Source organism: Penicillium cataractarum, assembly GCF_028827025.1.
Source record: "Penicillium cataractarum strain IBT 29864 chromosome Unknown utg000004l, whole genome shotgun sequence".
NCBI classification, from domain to species: Eukaryota; Fungi; Ascomycota; class Eurotiomycetes; order Eurotiales; family Aspergillaceae; genus Penicillium; species Penicillium cataractarum.
This window is the reverse complement of record NW_026622740.1, coordinates 1,401,410-1,416,705: the sequence shown is the minus strand read 5'-3', so window position 1 is coordinate 1,416,705 and position 15,296 is coordinate 1,401,410. Positions and strand designations below refer to the sequence as shown.

Genomic DNA, 15,296 nt, shown 5'->3' with positions numbered 1-15,296 from the left:
TATCATCGGTCACTGTGCTCGAATTCCATTCATAAAAGACATTTAATTGCCTCGCAATGGGAGGATTGAACGGAGTACGCGAAACGTTTTTGTCGATGCCTGGATCCACCCAGGAGCCTCGGCTTGCTGCAGAGCCAATCATCTCGCGATCGAGCGATCCGCCGCGGCAATTGCCAAGTCCTTCTGGTAGAAATTGTAGGATTCGCCTGGGCCAAGATTGCCTCTGCCGTGTCTGACGGTGCCCGACAGGAAAAGAAGGCCTACGGTCGGAGACGGAGAGTGGACACCGATCGGGCCGACCGAAGAGAACAGCTTGCGATGATCGATGTGGCTATATGGAGTAGTGCTACTTAATCTCACAGCGTTGAGTCCATCGTGATTTAAATGTTCAACTGATGAGGTCATCTTACAGGACGAGGACTCGCCGAGGCCCCCCAGAGCTAATTTTAGCAACCCGGTCTCAAGGATTCGATTTATTGATGTAAGGGAGCCTATCCCTTGACATTGTCTTACAATTAGTACTTAGTGGTGGCAATGTTGACGGTTAGTAAACAAAATCTGAAGAGGAAACCCAATGTCTTGGTGAAATATGTACAGATCATGCGTGTATGAATGGAATAGTGACCTATAGAGGACAATGAGGATGAGGAAAGGCAGGAATATATGGCAACGATGTACAGTGCCCACGGCTTTTGACCGATAACTTGAACAAGAGAAAGAACCGAAGAATGGATATCAACAAAGAAGGACCACCTATAAAATGAGCGCAGGTGGGAAACAGCGAAAACACGCTGGGACAAGATGGAAATGGTCATTAGGGAGTTACTCTTCCCGGCAATCACAGACTTCACGAAGTAAAAAGCACTCAGGACGAGTTGCGCTAACTCATCAACATATCGGGAAGTCATGATGGGGTCTGAGATAACCGGGACAGTACACAGAGAGAGATGGAGCAGGGTTCGCAGAACCGTTCATGACGATGGACAGAACATAAAATAAAAAAAAAGGACACGCGAGGAGGAGAAGGAAAAGTACACACAGTATTAGCATGACTAGTTGCTAACCTTGCTGTAGCCGCCGTTCTTCCACTCGGTCTGCCTCCAGTCGTTCTGGAAGTTCTGCATCTCTGTTCGCTCAGTAGCGTACCGCGAGTCATCCAGAGCATGCTCAAGGCGACCCTTCCGGCGCTGACGCAAGCACACAAGTGCCAAAGCAACGATTGCCAGGACACCAGCGCCAGCAGCACCAGCGTAAACTCCAATGTGCGCACCAGTTCCAAGGTCTGCCCATTTTTCGGCCAGAGTCTTGGCAGGGGGCTTGTTGAGCTCATCCAGGACAGTCGAGTTTCCGCTATGAAAAAAGATGTAGTTAGAGGAAACTGATCGGTAAGCTAGAATATATCGAGTAGAGCACTCACCCAGTGACCTTGATACTGCTCCAGTCACCAGTCTTGTCGCCGTAGCTGTACTCCTTGCCCGAATGGAAATCCTGGACACGGATACGCTGAACACTCATGGTGAATGGGCCTTTGGAATAATCTACCAAACCACCAGCCCATTCAATGGTACCTTGGGCAGCACTCTTCGTACCAGCAGGCCAGTTGCTGATCTTGACCTGGGAGGGTGTTTGCGGGTAGTTCCTACCACCCAAAGCGGTCTCATCGGTATACAGCAGAGTTCGCACGAGATTGCCATCGATCCACCATTCCAGCTTATCGGAATCCCACCAAGTTGTGTAGTTGTGCCACTCGGTGTCTGCATTGGCGACATAGTGCGTCCCGCCACGGTTGTAGGTGGTGGTGTTACCCTTGCCGAAGAAATTGGTCTGCACCTCACTGGTGTTATATCCCACCCATTCCCAGTCGATCTCATCCAGATCATCCGACTCCAGAACCACACTGCTCACGACACCCCCACCCTTGGCCATCTTGACCCAAGATTCCACCACGCCGAAGAAGATATAGAAGTTGGATTGCAGAAGGGTGGATTCGCCTTCCTTCGAGATGGTAAACTCCGCGGCGTCGCTGGTATAGGATATCGACCCAGTGCTCATATTCCAAATCGTTGAGTCGAGTGTCGAGTTGAACCACCAAGTGTGTTCAGTTCCGAGGGCCGGGTCCGCGGGACAGGTCTTGTTAAGGGGATTGCAATCGGTATAGGTTTGGGCAGCGGCAGAGCCGGCCAGAGCTGCGAGAGCAGCGATGGTGAAGAAGTTCCTCATCGTGGAAGAAGAAACGGTAGTCGAATATAGAAAAAGACACCAAGATTATAGTTCCCCCTCGAATACGGCTGCTGAATGGGGCAATTCCAACCGGAAAGCGATAATGAATGGACACGAGGGAGTATATACAGCCCTCGAGAGATAGATATCAATGAGTGGATGTGCGATTCGAATCACACGCCTGAAAAGGATCGGAAAGGTGGAATGCCACCAACAGCAGGGTTTCTCTAAAGATCGAGAGAGAGGAGGTTACAGAAAAGAAGGTGCATCAGAGAAGAAGGCCGGGGGAAAAGGGAAACGCCACTCCAGACGAGCAAGTGGATGTGCGGCATTATGGACTAGCGTTTCCCTGGGGGCACGGCGAGTGTATTTTGGCGTATTTTGTGTGGACAGTAAGGGGAAAGCTGCACGCAGATTATGATGATTTCCTCGCTTCTAACCAATTGTCGTTAGTTAGGGTGAAGCAGGTTGGACGCTAACTGTCGCCCCCTAAACTGCATCGAGCAAGCAGCTACCGGCCCCGTGCCTGGCCGTAGACCATTTCAGGGGTTCGCTAGTAACGATTGGGCCTAATTACACCTTCATTTAGGCTTGGGCGGACGCGACCGCCAAGTCTGCACAAGTCTAGTGGTGTTCATTGGTTCGTCGAAAGACCCCGATAAGACTAGGGGGATCCACGGCTGGGTACAGAGGTGGAGATGAAGAGGGGATATGGGCGTGGAAAGTGGATTGTACCCTGGAGTACCCTGAACGGACAGATCAGGAGATAACTGAACCCTGTGGTGTCACGTCCGAGCGATAGCGCCATAGGGTGATAGATTAAATTCAACGTAATTACCCCATGCTGTCTCTAGTGTCTTGTAGAGAAGACGGTTCGTTCTGGTCGATTGATATTCGACACAAGACGTTTTCAGGAGTCCAAAACAGCCAAGTGGCGAGCCCCGAGATTAATCCGGTCTAGACTTGCCCCCCAAGAAAAGGCCAAGGAGCGCGTGAATGCAAAATACGCCTCGTCCAGAAATGACCTGCCAGCTCGAAAAAAAAACACTGCCTGCACAGATAGGGAGTGCACGAGTACACAGAAATTAGATTCGTCGCTATCATGCATATCTTGTGAACGCCTTTGTACGAATGACAATCCATTGGTTTATCTGGCAGGACGCCGGAGTTTTACCATAATCTTACCATAAGCTCCCTCTCGTGCGATCAGTAGGGGTAAGTACGGAGTACATACAGTAGCATGATCCGCGTTCAGACAGAGTCAATACATAATATTTGCCCCTTTCCCACCACCCCTTATGTATGGAAAGTACATCCAGATCTTCTATTTTGAGCCAGTATCGTAGGACAATTCCCTGCAGAAACCCTTTTTCTCCAATTGAAACAACTGTCCCCTTTTTGTGGGTACTCCCCACTCACCATGAAAACCAATCATCGCGGGTGTCGAACCCAAGTCCAAGTCCAACCCTGTGGAGACCCACAGGTCAAAGTTACAGGAAATTTCCCAGTCCCCAGCAGTTTGGCGTTTGGGTGTTTGCTGATGCTGGTTCTCGTTCGTTTAGTCGTCGCTATGGAGCCTGTTCGTCCAGTCCTAGCGAACAATTTGAGCGAACCACCCTAAAGCACCGCCACTGGCCGCGTTTATTCGTCCAACGAGAATAAATGCCGGGGAAGAAGCTTTGCGGCGTCGCACCCGGGCCAAGACTGTTGACGCAGCGTGCAATTTTATCTTAAACTGCCGAGCCAGCTTGGAATTGAATCGGTCCACCGCGTTATTAACCGGTCGCATTATGCAATATGTTTGTACTCCGTGCAGCTGTTGTGCATTTGTAAATCCTTCATCTTAGGAACTTTATTCATTCATTACAGGATTTGTAGTATGTCCGGGGATTTCAAGTCCGTCCTGCACAGGGAAATACCCGAGATCGTGGTCTTGGGCAGTCGTGCATAAAGCAAATCAGATGATAACTAGGGACTCATAGCCCCGGATGGTTTAGAAAGAGAAATCCCATTCAATAAATTATAGTCATCAATGCATAAACATCACTTGTCATCAGGTATTCATCAGGTGAAGTCGTCTCTCATCCCACGTCGAAGGTTTCCCCGATCCCGTCTCAGGGCAGATATATCCAGACCTAATCCACTTGGACTCACCAAAACGCCGTTCGATATCGATAGATGGTTACTCTGGGCCATCTATTACCATACCCACACCCTCCTCATTCATCTTTGCGCGCCTCATGACAAGTACACCTTAGCCGGTCGCCGTACCTCGTCGCGATATCGTCGCGAACTACTGTTCCGAGGTTTCTCAACATAATAGTCCACATTAGAAGGTCGTCTTCTCCGTCTTCGCTCGTCGCCAGCTGCGGTCCGAGTGATAGGAGGCCGGTATCCAACATCCGACAGGTCATCGCTGCCCCAGGGTAGTTGCAAGAAGCGCCAGAGCCAAATAAGAAGCAGCGTGCCGAAGATGGAGCCGATCACGATTCCGGCGATCGCGCCGCCGCTCAGAGTACTCGGGCAGCCATTCGAGTCACGCGGGGCGAGATTGTTAGAGATGATAGGTGCCTATAATGCACAAGACATGAATCAGCATTTGATCACTTGAAAGATCTGGGGTCGGACCGGAGCCGTGGTTCTGAGATCGAAGGCCCGCCAAAGCTCCGGGAATTGAGCCATGGATTGCATGCAAGGAACTGACCATCGGATCTAGTAAAACCACTTGTGACGGCTTAAGATATTTAAGGGAATCAGAAACAACTTCTATTCCCGTGCTACAGACCTGGTTAACGATATGCCCGAGATCTGGATCAAGACAGAGAGTATTAACTCCTTGCGACAATGGCGAAACAACTGAACCGCAGTCACACGAAAGCAGTTGCAAAATGGGCGAGGAAGAATCACCTCGAAAACAGGCCAAGAGTCTCACAACTTATAACACGCAAATAAAACCCCTCACGGAACAAAGCACATATCTACCCTTCTCCGTCTGTCCCGCGCTGACGTCAAAGGAACGTCGGTCTTGGCGCCTTGAAAAGCAGCGATCAACCCCTCTGCTGGCGACACAAACCTGGAAGATTCGCATCTGGACTCGCGGCTATTGGTTGTCGGGCCGTATCGACTGCCTTTGTTAAACATTGCCTGTCAGCACTACTTCAATGGCGCTCAATGCTGGCTGGTTGACTCGGACAACTACGGCTGATGGGGCTGAGGATTGTAAAGAGCGGGGCGATTGAAAGGACGACTGGACAAGCCTCCATGCAAGACTCATGCAGGTCATACGCCCAGAAGGGGCTTTTGCTTTCGCGTTGCGGTGAATTGAGGCTAAATATTGTATCGATTCCAATCTTACATCGAAAATTAGGATACGCACAGAAGGATTCAAGTGATCGGCGAGGCACCAATCTGTCGATTCTACATTAACTGGTCGACAATACCGCTACTCCAACCGGACATGTCCCGGCGAAGGTGGTACTTCTCCAGACTCCCACGCCTTTGCATCCTGACTGAGTTCAAACTCAATGTGGCCGCCATTAGTCATGACGTCGTCATGCTCGAACCAATTCTTGGTCCATTGTTTGCCGTTGATTTTCACACTCTGGACGTAGTATCCATCATCCAATCCAGTCGCAGAAATGCGCAGCGTCTTGTTTCCACTGACTGTCATATTCAGGTCAGGGAACCAAGGAGACGAGATCAAATACACGGGCTGTGTGACGATGGGATAGATTCCAAGCATCTGCCACAATAGCCAGGAGTTCATCGCACCGGCATCACTGTTGCCAGGAACTCCATAGGCGGCGTCTTTGAAGCTGTCAGGAATAATTAGCAATGTCCACTGTCGTGTCTTGTATTAATTGGTAGCATACTATTGGTTAGCCAGGCTACGAGATTGCTCCACACTCTTGGCCTGCTTGTTAATGTAGTTGTACAGGTACGGGGTTGCAAAGTCAGGCTCATTTCTGAGTTCAATATCAGCAAAGCTTCTTGAATAGTGAACTGCAGATATTCTCACCCGATATTAATCAAAGTTGTGATGCCTGCGCCATTCGCCCCGAGATTTTGGACGGACACGTTGGGTTTGAACTAGACCACATTATCAGTCTCTGAGTCGATCATGGCTTGACGGCACTTACCATCAAATCTAGACGAGACTCAAAAGTCTCAGGCCCGCCCATCAACTTGATAAGTGTTTCACAATCGTGAGGAATGACGAATGAGTATTCTAGAGGCAGTTAGGATCGCTGCTCTTCCACTTCTCCTTCGATCAACTTACCCCACGGAATGCCCTCATACGTGTAAGATGACCACTCACAGTCATAGCAGTACAGAGGGTCATAACTACTACTGTTAAACTTCCCATTAGAGAGCTTTGGTGCCAAAAAGCCCGTAAAGTTGAGACTCTCCACAGTTGAGTCCCAAATGTTTTGCCACCCAGCAGACCGGTTGAGGTACTTTTCTCGGTCTTCAGGCATCTCTCCAGCGGCTACCTGACTAACCGCGAAATCATTCAGACTGTACTCAACAGTGCGGGAGATACACCGCGTATTGTGATCCTGAGACACGTAGCCCAGCTCCTTCCAGTCATCGAGGGCACCACGGCCTTCTTTCGTGCTGGCAGTCAAGTCCGTGGGGTCGAAAGTGTTATAGGGTGTCACTTCAGCGTCCTTCTTCATTGCAAAATATCCCTCGGTCCAATTGATGGATCCGCGGAGGCCTTTAACATAGGCGTCAGCGAGGACATTATCCGCATCTGATCCACCCTGGACGAGTCCGTTCCAGTTGCCGGATCGGCCGTCTGGCATGTAGCCATCATGTCTGGTACAGGGTAAGCAAATAGGAATTAGAATTTTTACGGTAATTGACATACTTCCAAATATCAATCAGGCTTCGGATCATAGACTCGTAGTATTGGGGCTGGAATATGTGGTAAAAGCTGACCGTGCAACGGAAGATATCCCCTACACCGTCGTTAGAAATCAGCAGAATTATTTGAAGGGAGTGGTACTCACACATTGTATAGAAGTCATCCCAGAATGGCTCTCCAGAATCCCACAGTGGGTTTTCTCCCGTTCGATCTGATGGCATCAAATGCATGAAGTATAACGAGCTGTAAAGCAGGCGAACATGGGTCATGTTGGCGGAGTCATCCAGCGGTACCTGGACCTTTTGGAAAACATCATCGTTCCACTCTTTGACAGAGTCCGTGACTGTGTCATTCAGGTTCCAGGATGGGATCTCCCTCTCAATGTACGAGCGAGCCTTTGCGATGGATATAGAAGAAATGCCAACGCGAGAGGTAATGGATGAGGCAGGTCCGTTTTTCCAGGTGAAGAGGACACCGATGCGATTATTCATAGGCCCAGAGGCCACCTTTTTTGTGTCGTTCCCATAGATTGGCTCGCTTATACCGCCGTTTGCAAGGTTGTGGTATCGGGGAATGGGATCCGTATTGACACCAGAAAATGTTCGCGAATTGTCAGCATTTTTGGCGAATTCTCCCCAGAAGTAGACAGTAAATGGGGCACCTAAGATTCTAATGTTAGATCCAACTGTCATGCATGGTCACAAAAGCTCACCATTATTCCATCCACCGACGTACGTGCCGTAGCCACTGTATGATTTCCCGTCGTTCTCAATCTGAATCTCTCCTCCAGTGAAGAATTGGCCATTCGCATCACCAGGAGATCCAGGAAGGTACTGTGAAAGCCGTGTCAGTTGTTATCCGAGGCCGACTGCACACATTCAATCAACATACATGAGATACATCAATAAGCACATGCTTCTCGCCCTCCGGGAAGGAGTACTCCATGATGCCAGCATGTCGCGACGCAGACAGCTCAACAGTGACACCACTTTTCAAGTGGGTCTTATAATATCCCACGCGAGCTATATCTTCACCAACCTAACAACAAGATCAAAATAAGGTATCATCTTCAAAAAGGAATGACTCGATAGCTTACTCTTGGCTGGCTGTAAGTTGTATTGTCAAGGATATTGACTGGAGCATCCACAGAAATCAAAGGCATCTGCGCTATCAACCCATACTTGGGAGAACCGCCAGTCCCACTCTCATGCATCATGCTGATACCAGTTACATTTCCATCCGGTGTCCAGCCTCCATTAAGCACAGCGGTGCTCCAATTCGCCGCCGTGGAATCAATCCCAACCTTGGCGACACCAAATGGACGGGCGCCGCCAACGAAGATATCACCGCCGCCAAAGCCAGAGCCTGCGACAGGACCTTCAGAGCCTATGAATGGATTCACATATTGCGACAGGTCTACCTTGGTGGCTAACGTGGTACTCGCGAGCAACACCACCCCTATGGTAGGGGCAAGTCTCGAATGTAAGTGCATCTTAGATGAGACAAGCCAGTTTCGAGAAAAGCCAACCCTCTCTCCGGATCAAATATCCGGGCGCAAACAGTAAGAGAGGAAGATGCGGTGTGCGGAATGTGAAGATCGCGCTTCCAAGCCTACTTATAGCAGCTACATTCCAGCGCGCAGCGAAGACCGACATTTGTCTCCTGCCTTTTGATTAGTGTAACCTTGAAGCTCTAGAATTGACCGAAAATACAACATAACGGATCAGCAAGAGGGCCTTCTCTTGGATAGGTCAGTCCAATTGTTTCTTGCAGACCTACCCCGCATCAATGCAGGCGGCATCAGGGACGATGGAGAGTGGCGGCGAGCCGTGCTTCGTGGGGGTTTAGTGAACACAATGACATATAGATCGGCAGGGTTACTGGCGGAGTAATAACCGATGTAACACCCGAAAGGCCGATGGGCATGGTTGGAAGATGAGAGAGCCGAAAAGTGGGCTTGGTCGAAGTTTGCTTGGTGATCAATGCGGAGAACCGTCGTGAGGCGGGTTAGGCCAAATATGGTAGTCCGAACAATTGATGGAATTAGATCTCAGATTGGATTCTACGGATGCGAAAGACGAACGAAGACTGTGAAAATTGAAAAGAAATTCATTGAAAAATCCAAAAAGACTCCGAACCCATGATATCATCAGAAGCAAGAGGCAACCGTATCCAGCCAGAAAACCTATATCCATGGATGCAGAAATAGTCACAGAACATGCAGAATCATCCCTCTAATCGTTACCGGCCCTCGATATAGTCTCTGTTCTCGATCGTTACACTCTTGGTCATGTGGTTGACCTTATACACACCAACGAGACGAGAAGCAAGTTCGAACTGCAAAAGGTTAGTCAATGTTCAATGTTTACAGGTTCAGCAGAGAACATACCATGTTGTTTCTTAGAGAAATGACAATGAACTGTGCATTCTTGGTCCGCTCCTTGATGTAAGACGCCACAATTGAGACCTAGGTGTCGCGTTAGTATCTAGCTTAGATAGACAAAGACAGGGGAAAACAACTCACGTTACGGAAATCCAGAGCAGCATCAATCTCGTCCATGACATAGAGCGGAGTCGGCTTGTAGTGATGCAGAGCAAACACAAGGGCCAAGCTGGAAAGTGTCTTCTCACCACCAGAGAGATTGCCAATATTCTTCCAGCTCTTCTTCGGGGGCATGACTGAAAACAAGATACCCTCAGAGAAGGGGTCCAAAGAGTCGACCAATTCGAGCTCGGCATTACCACCCATGGTGATCATCTGGTACATTTCCTTCAGACGAAGAGAGATGATGCCGAATCCTTCCATGAAGCCGTTCAGACGGGCTGAGCGCAGGCCGTCAAGGCGAGCTTTAGCGGCATCGCGAGACGAGAGCGCCTCAGCCAAATCTGCAGATCGAGACTCGTGCTCGGCAGCACGGCGGCGGTACTCTTCAATGACTGAGAGATCAACGGACGCATTCTGAACCTTCTCCTCCAGAGCGGCGATAACTGCCTTGAGAGACTCCTTGTTCATTGCATCCAGCTCGTCCTTGGTGTATGTTTGGAGCTCCGTCGATTCCTGCTCCTCGCCCAGGTCGCTAATATTCTGCAAGGAAAGTCGGGAAAGCTTCTCCTCCCAATAACGGCTCCGTTTTTGGTTTTCGCCCAAGGCTTTCTGGTTTTCCTCCAGCTTGTTGCGCATTTCGATCTCAGTAGCACGAGTCTCGTTGAGTTCAGCAACCTTCTCGTCAAGCTCTGCCTTGAGAGACTTCAGTTCATCCTTCTTGGTCTCGAGGGCCTCCTGGGCTTCGTCGGCCTTTTGCCTCCAGCCAGAAGCATCGCTGGCCTGGTTCTCGACATCCTCCTCAAGCTTCTCCAGATCGTCAGTGATCTGGCCGATCTCCTTCTCGGAGTTGTCGCGAGCTTGCGAGTGCTTGGCGATCAACTTCTCGTTCTTGGATTTCTGGACTTCCGCATTGGAAATCTCATCGTTGAGCATGTTGATCTGCTCCTTCAAGCCGTCCACCTTGGCTTTCTGTCCACGGAGACGGACACCACCAACTTCCATGATCTTGCTCTGCAACTCTTGGATTTCCTCTTCAATGCCGCTCTTCTCGCTGTTGAGCTCATCAATCTCGTTGCTCATAGCCTCAATCTGCTTCTCAAGAGCGGCGACCTGAGCTTCGTCGGACTTGGAGGGCTTGTGCGCCACTTGCAGTTCTTTGACTCGTCGCTGGGCGTCTGCGAGACTGCGCTTGGCACTGTCGATCTCAATCATGATCTTCTGGATTTTGGTGTCAACCCGAGGGATCTCTTCAGTCTTCTCTCGCATGTTGGCTTCGACATTCCGTTGCTTCTCCTGGAAGATCTGGAACTTCCGCTCCAACTCCTCGAGATCGGCTTCCAGGCGTCCGACTTGCTCCTTGGTGGTGTCTGCAACCTGCTTTGAGGACATGCCACCTCGTGCAACGCGGTTGCCACCACCACTCATCGTACCAGAAACATCAATCAGCTGGCCATCCAGAGTCACCACTCGCCATCTTCGTGCACCATAGGCAATGCGATTCGCCTGCTCGAGGTCCTTAGCCACGAGCGTGTTCTGCATTACGCTGTAGAAAGCAGGTGCAAACTTGGGATCTTTGGGCTTGACGAGATCGAAGAGACGGGGGACACTCTCAGGGGTGTAGATGGTCGACATGTCACGGCGAGGCAGGCGGTCAAGAAGGATGAAGTTGGCACGTCCAAGGTTGTTCTTGCGCAGGTAGTCGATACATTGTTGACCGACCTCTACGGTCTCCACCACCATGTTGTCAAGGGCAGGGCACGCGGTAGAAATGGCAACGTCGTACTTTTCGTCGATAGTTCCCAGGTTACCAAGGCGGCCATGGAATCCGTCGATACGACCAGACTCCTTAAGTCGCATGAGACCGGTCAAGACACTGCCCCGGTTCTGCGTGCTCGCCAAGCTGACCCGGGCCTCGTCGGCCTTTTGTCGAGCGCTGGAGACGTGGGCACGAACTTCTGGCTCACGAGCAGCGTACTTTTTCAAGTCGCTCTGGAGCTTCGCGAGCTCTGCCTCTAGGGTCTCCTTCTGGGCCTGTCGTTCCTCGAGGTCGTTTTCCTTAGTCTGAATCGTTTCCTCGATGGTCGCAATCTTGGCTTGAGCTTCCTCCAACAGGACAGCACCGGCATTGCTTCTCTCGTGCAGGATGTCGAGCTCGCTCTGAGCAACAGCCATGGCAGATTGCTTCTGATTAATTTTCTCATTCCAAGGCTCGAGAGATTTCTGCTTCACTGCAATCTGTTCGGAGAGGCCCTGGGTCTTGCCCTTGAGGCTTTCGCGGATCGAGTCCAGCTCTTCCTCTTCAGCCTTCATCTCTTTCTCGAGTTGAGCCGTTTCATTGGTCTTTTTCTCGATATCGTCAGAGAACTTCTCAACTAGGCTTTGACACTCGGACGCAGCAAGGCGGCTGGTCTGCATGGTCTTCTCCAGCTTCTTGTGCTTGCCAAGGAGGAACTTCCTTTTCTCCTCAAACTTGACATTTTCCTTATCATACTTGGCCATTTCTTTGACCAGGGCTTGCGACTCCTTCTCCATGCCTTCATATTCACGAACACCGCGCTTGTAGGCCTTTTCGAGCTCCTTGATACCCGACTCGTTACCCTCGTGCTTTTCAAGCTCCATGTTCAAAAGCTCTTGCATCTGAAGGATGGCCTCCTCGGTGACACGCACGTTATCAGCACACTCGTTGATGTAGATTTGATAAAGGGCTGATTGTTTCTCGGCGAGTTCATTCTCATCGCGAAGGTAAGCCAGAGCCTTGTCCTTCTTATCCACAAGCGCAGTCTTCTCCTTTTCGACGTGCTGAACACGATTGTTCTTCTCAACACACACGTCGTTCAAGGATTCCAATTCGGTGGCAGCTTCGTCGATGGGGGTCTTGTACTTAGAAGTTCCAATGATATCTTCCAGGTATTCAAGAAGACCCTCGTCGTGCTCGTTTGCGGCCTTGGCCTTCATCTGCGCAATCGATTCGACTTCACCCTGCAAGATCAGGAACCGCTTATGATCGAGATCAATGCCGCGATCCTTGAGGAAGGTCGTCACGGCGGTGAAGCTAGTTTCCTTCTTGTTCATATAATACTTGCTGCTGTTGTTCTTGAAGGCTCGTCGGGAAATAACCAAGTGGGAATCTGGAATGACTTCGTGGCTGCCTTCGGGGAGGTCGAGGACTTGTTCGAAATGGACTTCGACTTCACAGAAAGAGAGGTCGGGGTACTGTGCCGAATTATGGATCAGGGCAGAAATCTTGCCTTGGCGCATTTTGCTAGCACGGAAACCGAATACGAATAGCAGCGAGTCAATAACATTGGACTTTCCCGAACCGTTGGGACCAACCACGGAGGAGAAAGAGGCATGGAACGGGCCGACAACCTGCCTGCCGGCATAACTCTTGAAGTTTGTCAGAATCAAATTTTGGATGATCATGCGAGGCTTCGCTTCCGCAGGTTCCTCCGCTGCCGCAGGGATTGCCATGTTCCTCGACTTCATCACGATGTCCATTGGCTTCTCCAGGATAGTCGAGTTCGGGTTGATGATCGAGATTTGGGATTTCGGCTCTTCGGGTTGTTTCGACGGAGACGGGTTGTTCACAGCGGACTCGGTGATGTCGGACAGAGGTGGCACACTTTCCCGATGAGCGCGCGCTGGAGTGGGCTCTGGCGACGCGGACGGCTCTGGAGTGGGAAGTGAGCCCTTTGTCGACTTGGGTGGGATCGAGCCACGACTCTTGAGGGGTTGAGTCATACTTTGTCTTTTTAGTGCCGCCTTATTCAAAGGCGAAGCAGGATCGGCCTCTGCAGGCTCGATGCTCTTCCGCTTCAATGCTGCCTGATTTGAGGGAGAATCGGGGTCGGCCACCACGGAGGCGATACTGAGTCCCTCCCCATCATTCTCGTCATTTTCATCCGTTTCTTCGGCCTGGGAGGCATCCGACTCCTCCGATTCTGGTGCGATGGACGCTCTGGACCGTCGTGACTTTTGCGCCGGTTTCACGGTGGCAGGTGTGACGGGTTCTAGAGTCAACCGTTTCCCAGATGCGCGCTTCGACTTATTGGGGACGGGGGTATAATCTTGCTCTTCCTCGCTCTCATCATCATCGTCATCGTCGTCGTCTTGCATCGATACCGTGGGCGTGACGTTGCCGGGGTCCTCTGATTCGGAGGTCTCTTCGACCACATAGCTCCGGCGCGCGGCTGCGCGGCGCGAGGGCCGACCCTTTGCGATCGAAGACATGTTTTGTCGCAAAGATTGATCAGTTCGGCGCCAGATTCATGGGCGCGAGGGGTAAATGGCGGAAAGAGGGGGGTGAGGGTGATGAGATGAGGGGAAAAAGATGGATCGCAGAGGTGCAGGCGGGAAAGTGGGTTGTTTACGTTCCGCCCAAACAGGCAAGGTGCTGTCTTTCGCTCATAACAAAGCCCTCACCGCCCGGTAAGATTACCATCGTAATATTACCCTTCCGCGGAGGAAGCCCTCGAGAGCTCTGCAACTTCTCTTTGCGAGCTTCACCAACTTCGTCCCGAATCACAGATCAAAAATGGCGCAGTGGGAGGATTTCAGTCACATTTTCAGCTTCAACAAGAAATATTCATACGACACCAAGGTGGTCGACCAGATCATCTCGAACCGCAAGGCACTAGAGAACCAGCTCTTCGCTGATCGACTACTTGCCCTAGCTGGCATCAAAGGAGGTCCGGCCACTAAAAAAAGCTTCCTAGATGAAGAGAAAACGGACTGACTCACTCCTTCTCTGTCGCAGTGACCAAGGTCTATCCGCCGAAGACCAATGGCGACCTCCGATCGCTCATCGAACACATTGTCTCCTCGGAACTAGATATCCACCACAAGCAGGCCTTGATTTATTACATTCTCAAAGACTGTCGCAGTGCGCCAGACGCCGCGGCGCATTTTGCCCAAGACTGTCACCTACCGGAGAAATATCGTCTCTTCATTGAGGGACTCTGGAATTTGGACCGTCTTGAATTCAGAGTTCGTTCACCACTCCGCCCCCCGGACTGCTATGATAATTCTAACAAGTTGCAGCGCGCAATCGAATTCCTTGCCGAACCCTCCCTAATTCCAACTTTCCCCGATGAGATTCTCTATGTCTTGACTCTCTCGCAACTTCCCAAGCATGACGATAGTCTCGCCATCGCCTACTACCTCACCGCCGCTCCTCCTCTCGCCACTGAGAAGGTCCAGCGGGCCTTCTTTGACACCCTTTGTCGGTCAAATGTGACTGAGGCATTCTACTTTACACGAAAATACGACGAGTTGCAACGTCGCAGTTACTTCGAGCAACTAGTCGAGTTTGTACACAAGACACCGGCGGGCCAGACACGAAGCAAGCGTGCGATGGAGCTTGTCGGCCTGCCATTGGGAGAGGATGAAGAAGAATGGTTCGAGGAAACCTTGCTGCATGGAGGTGCCAAATCCTTCCCCGGGGCAAAGGATACCGTCATGATGCGACGCCTGGCCACTGGGCAGATGAGCGGCCTTGGGACAGAGCTGGAATCCCTGGGCGGCAAGAAGGTAGATGGGTTGAACTGGGATACACTGCGCGAGAGCATGCGTCAAACACAAAACGTATACCCTTCCTAGTGCGCTAGGATTCTTGACATGAACAATTTTTTAATGATCTTAAGAATTGAATAAGCGATCAAT

General features: G+C 50.8%; 6 protein-coding genes across 6 annotated transcripts; 1 reads left to right on the top strand and 5 right to left on the bottom strand.

The window, feature by feature from the left end:
* Nucleotides 1-138: 138 nt before the first annotated feature.
* N7496_005059 (uncharacterized protein) lies at nucleotides 139-374 on the bottom strand (the record flags this gene model as incomplete). The annotated part of the gene is made up of 2 exons (XM_056697988.1): nucleotides 139-331; nucleotides 361-374. The coding sequence occupies 2 exons, from the start codon at nucleotides 372-374 to the stop codon at nucleotides 139-141; spliced, it is 207 nt and encodes a 68-aa protein (XP_056556513.1).
* A 678-nt stretch (nucleotides 375-1,052) lies between these two features.
* Nucleotides 1,053-2,220, bottom strand: N7496_005058 (glycoside hydrolase family 16 protein; the record flags this gene model as incomplete). Its single annotated transcript, XM_056697987.1, has 2 exons — nucleotides 1,053-1,350; nucleotides 1,418-2,220. 2 exons carry the CDS (start codon nucleotides 2,218-2,220, stop codon nucleotides 1,053-1,055), a joined length of 1,101 nt encoding a protein of 366 aa, XP_056556512.1.
* Nucleotides 2,221-4,458: 2,238 nt separating this feature from the next.
* N7496_005057 (uncharacterized protein) lies at nucleotides 4,459-4,902 on the bottom strand (the record flags this gene model as incomplete). Its single annotated transcript, XM_056697986.1, has 2 exons — nucleotides 4,459-4,791; nucleotides 4,849-4,902. The coding sequence occupies 2 exons, from the start codon at nucleotides 4,900-4,902 to the stop codon at nucleotides 4,459-4,461; spliced, it is 387 nt and encodes a 128-aa protein (XP_056556511.1).
* Nucleotides 4,903-5,662: 760 nt separating this feature from the next.
* Nucleotides 5,663-8,582, bottom strand: N7496_005056 (GH92 family glycosyl hydrolase; the record flags this gene model as incomplete). The annotated part of the gene is made up of 9 exons (XM_056697985.1): nucleotides 5,663-6,035; nucleotides 6,093-6,185; nucleotides 6,239-6,309; nucleotides 6,360-6,448; nucleotides 6,500-7,041; nucleotides 7,094-7,751; nucleotides 7,803-7,923; nucleotides 7,982-8,128; nucleotides 8,187-8,582. The coding sequence occupies 9 exons, from the start codon at nucleotides 8,580-8,582 to the stop codon at nucleotides 5,663-5,665; spliced, it is 2,490 nt and encodes an 829-aa protein (XP_056556510.1).
* A 749-nt stretch (nucleotides 8,583-9,331) lies between these two features.
* On the bottom strand, nucleotides 9,332-13,865 carry smc4 (condensin subunit SMC4; the record flags this gene model as incomplete). The annotated part of the gene is made up of 3 exons (XM_056697984.1): nucleotides 9,332-9,427; nucleotides 9,480-9,557; nucleotides 9,615-13,865. 3 exons carry the CDS (start codon nucleotides 13,863-13,865, stop codon nucleotides 9,332-9,334), a joined length of 4,425 nt encoding a protein of 1,474 aa, XP_056556509.1.
* A 304-nt stretch (nucleotides 13,866-14,169) lies between these two features.
* N7496_005054 (ELYS family protein) lies at nucleotides 14,170-15,233 on the top strand (the record flags this gene model as incomplete). Its single annotated transcript, XM_056697983.1, has 3 exons — nucleotides 14,170-14,323; nucleotides 14,392-14,621; nucleotides 14,676-15,233. The coding sequence occupies 3 exons, from the start codon at nucleotides 14,170-14,172 to the stop codon at nucleotides 15,231-15,233; spliced, it is 942 nt and encodes a 313-aa protein (XP_056556508.1).
* Nucleotides 15,234-15,296: the final 63 nt, after the last annotated feature.